Source organism: Hydra viridissima, unplaced genomic scaffold (genome assembly GCF_058129835.1).
Source record: "Hydra viridissima isolate aposymbiotic clone 2 unplaced genomic scaffold, HvirCarnegie_v1 scaffold_12, whole genome shotgun sequence".
Classification (NCBI taxonomy): domain Eukaryota; kingdom Metazoa; phylum Cnidaria; class Hydrozoa; order Anthoathecata; family Hydridae; genus Hydra; species Hydra viridissima.
The window spans coordinates 15273586-15277637 of NW_028324311.1; the positions used below are offsets into that span (position 1 = coordinate 15273586).

Here is a 4052-nt window from a genome sequence, read left to right on the forward strand (position 1 = left end):
AATATAAACACCTTTTTCCATACTTGAACTACTACAAAGAATAAATTAAGACATTCACAACCTTTTTTTTTCATAATGTCATCTCATTATGAAAATGCGCAAAGAAATAATTTTAGAACGGGAAAAAATATTCAGACAACACTTTACATTACAAAACACGACGCCATCTTGCATTCCTTAACTATGGAAAAGTATCAATGAGCTAGAACCCTGCGCAAAAATGGAAATATGCAAAAAATCCTGCGCAAAAATGGAAATGAGTCAGAACCCTTAAGTATAGGAAAAGTATCAATGAGCCAGAACCCGCAAATCATAGTAGTTATGTATACATGTTTTTTGAAAGTTTCTGCTGTTTTGTTTATGGAGCTGTTGTATTCTGAAATGTAAATTCTAGTTTTACTACTTGGTGAGTCGACTTACAGCCAGACAATTTGAAAGTAAGTTTGTATTTTTGGTTGTTTTTAAAAGCATGATATTTAACTCAAGATTTTTTAGGTATACACACCCAAGCCAAAATTTGCAATAAAGTTTATTTAGAAAACAAGCAAGAAAGAAAAAAAAAAAAAAATGTGGTTTCAAATCTGTTTTTTTTTTGCTGCGATAAAATATAGAATGGCCCAAAATCAATGTCTGCAAAAAAGCTATATTATAAATAATAAATATCCAAGCCGCCTCATTAGTATTCAAAAAGGAAATTACACTATTCAAGGAGTACTTAAATTCACAGAGGACGATTCATATGATGTTGTGAGCCTTTATGGCTTGATAAATGCATTCGCTGTTCAATACGCTGTTGATAACGCAAACAAAAATCCTAACTTAACACAGTGGGCTAATATTGGATTACGTCTTGACAATGACCACAGAAGCTTACCAGTAACTATGTCTATAGCTATTGAGTTTGTATCAATGGTGCGCAGCAACTCTGTATGTCGGGCAGAGTTTTTACACTGCTCAGGGGTCAACCAAACAAATCCCGACAACATTCAACCAGCTACTGCTCTTATTGGGACCGATCGAAGTGCTACAACTATTCCGCTCGCAGGTTTAATGTCGTTGTATCAGATTCCGCTTATCAGCCATGCTGCTTCTAGCCCTTTGTTAAGTAATACAAACTTATATAGGTCTTTTTTTAGAACAATTCCATCTGACGTTCATCAAGTTTCAGTTATGCTGGACATAATAAAAACTTTCAATTGGACTTACATCATTGCTATCGGCTCAGATGACGACTATGGAAGACTTGCAATCAGTGATCTTAAAAATCGAACAGCTAACACTAGCATCTGTGTAGATAACGAATTTTTCATACCTGTTAACTCATTACTAAATACTAAATCCGCCGTAAATAAAGCAGTCAGTATCATAAAAGGATCAAATGCCACAGTTGTCATCCTGTTTTGTTATGTCTTTTGCATAGGAGAAAATATTTTGATGGAAGCAAACAAAACGGGTTTAGAGCGCATTTGGTTGACAAGTGACCCTTGGAGCCCTACTGCAGAAACCATGAATGTAACACTTAAAAATCAGCTGCATGGTATAATATCTGTTTCAATGAAACAGCAAGCACTACCGAAATTTGTAGAATACGTGGAAAACGAAGTGAAGACAAATTATTTATGCAACACGTGGCTAAAAAACTATTTGAAAAATAATTTTCAATGTGAACCGACAAACATTTCGATAAACAAAGAAATTCTTAGGGGGGAAAATAACTGTTCTATTATAATCAATTCCTTGGTTCAAAAATTGTCGAGTCTCGGAGAAAAAACTAGCAACTTAATAGATGCAGCAACAGTTCTCACTCGCGCTATTTACGTGTTTCTAGAAAAAAACTGTAAGCACGGCCAAACTTGTTTATTTCCAAAAATCGATCCTTCTGCTTTAACTGACATAGTGAGAAACATTTCGTTCTTAAATAGCGCACAAGACCTTGTTGGGTTCGATCAATCGGGTGACGCTTCTTTTGTCTTCTATTCCATTGAGAATTTGCAATTCATTAACGGTGCGTTAAAATTCAAAACCATCGGAAATTGGAGCAAAACCCGCACGAATCGTCTCGTGCTGAATAAAGAACAAATCCAATGGCCATTTTGGTTTAAAGAAATTAGCAATAAGTATCCAGACTCTCAATGTAGCAAGAATTGCCAAAAAGGAGAGTATTACATTTCCAAGACTAATTGCTGTTGGGAATGCAATAAGTGCGAAGGCACAAACTACAGTGATACTATAATGGCGTCAAAGTGTAAAACGTGCCCCAAAGGTTATCACACGAGTGATAATATTAATTGTGTCGTTACGCCTGTTTTCTGGTTAACTTTTAAAAATGCAGAAGGAATTACAATTTTTATAGCAAGTGGTATTGGGCTGCTCTTTTCTTTTGCTTCGGGCATTCTTCTCTTTAAGTTTCGGCAATTTATTTTAACAGACGAATCATCTCCGCACATTATTACATTGTCATGCTTGTTGTGTTTCTTGACATTTTGCTTTGGATTTCTTCATATAGTTGAGCCATCATTGCCGTTGTGTCACGTGCGAAACGGAGCGTTTTTTTTATTGTTAATGGGCTTTTCTTCATTTCTGATCATCAAGACTAAATTTTTAAAAAAATACCTCGAAAAAAATGCAAAGCCTTTTTTAAAGGGGCGGTTGTTTCTGATGCAGTCGATGCTTATGATGTTGCTACTTCTTCTGGAGTTAGGTACAATATTTGCGTGGGTCAGGATTGATTCAGAACAAAATCCTTTAGCAACCATTGAAGCTGATTTTAAGATTGAGAAACGTTGCTTCTTGGAGTTTACGGCGGCTAGGTTAGTTTCAACGTTCGTCCCTTTTATTTTGCTTATTGCGGCAACCTTTTGCGCTTTTCGTGAGCGGAATAACGCGCATACCTTTTACGAGCCAAAATTTTTAAGCTTCACGACTATTGCATTATGCATCATCATTGTTGCTTTTTTACCCACTTTTAAGTACGTAAAAGGAAACTTTCAGGCGGTGGTGATGGCGTTTACAGCCAGCGTCTTGGGTTTCACGTTCATGGCTTGCTTAGTTTTACCTAAAGTTTATGTGGGGTATGCACGTTTTCGACACGGAGCATCTTTTATTCAAGCAAAACAGACTAAGGCCAAAAAATCAAAACGTGTAAATGCTGTTGAGCCAAAAAAAACATCGTCTCATAGGGTTATGACCAGCGATGCAGAAACGACAGCGACAAAAATATCCTCGATTGATAATGATGAATTAAATGATAAAACAATTTAGGAGGAAAAAGATCCGATGCCATGTTGTTCTTTGATTAATCTTAAATGGATAAAATGCATAAAGTAAATTGGTGTAAATTTATTACGTTGTACTCTAAGTAAATTTATGACGTTTATTAGGATGTTCAGGCAACTTAAATTTTGTTATAAGATTTATCATTTTTCAACTGGTTTCAACCAGCTCTTTGGCTTCTTTAGTTCCAACGATTTTGGTGTTTAAATACTTTTAACAGTGTGACTTTTTATCAAATATTTTCCTAAGGTATCTCGTTAAATTTTTGGCACCAAAGGTTTTTCGAGAAACTTTCAAATTCAAAAATACATTATTTGTATTTTTTTGAATTGATAAATATGAATTTTTTTGGGGTTTACAAACACGGGCCATGAAAATGGTCAATAAACAGCAAAGTATGTGTTAAAATAAATTTTAAAGATTTTAAAATTTTTGTTCTTTTAAATGTGTTGAGCATAACCCAACTTTGAGAAGAACATGTAAATTTAAATGATAATTTCATTTTTACTCTTTCTTCATACTTTACTACTAAGTAGGTACAACTGACTGGTATCAGCAATCTGGATCCACACATAGACTCAGTAACAACAACTCGGCAGCTTGCAAGAAGTTTGGTTAGAGGTTAAAAAACAAATTTAAAAACAGAATTTATAAAAAAATTTCAGCTCGATATATAAACCTATTGAACCTATATTTATTTGAACGTACATAAAAAAAAAACTATTTTAATGTGTGGAAGTATGTTTAAATTAAGGAATTGGTGGCTTTCTTTATTAAAA

General features: G+C 34.4%; 1 protein-coding gene across 1 annotated transcript; it reads left to right on the forward strand.

The window, feature by feature from the left end:
* Positions 1–460: 460 nt before the first annotated feature.
* On the forward strand, positions 461–3385 carry LOC145189366 (extracellular calcium-sensing receptor-like). The gene has a single exon (XM_080065982.2). The coding sequence runs from the start codon at positions 568–570 to the stop codon at positions 3259–3261; it is 2694 nt and encodes an 897-aa protein (XP_079922108.2). The 5' UTR covers positions 461–567; the 3' UTR covers positions 3262–3385.
* Positions 3386–4052: the final 667 nt, after the last annotated feature.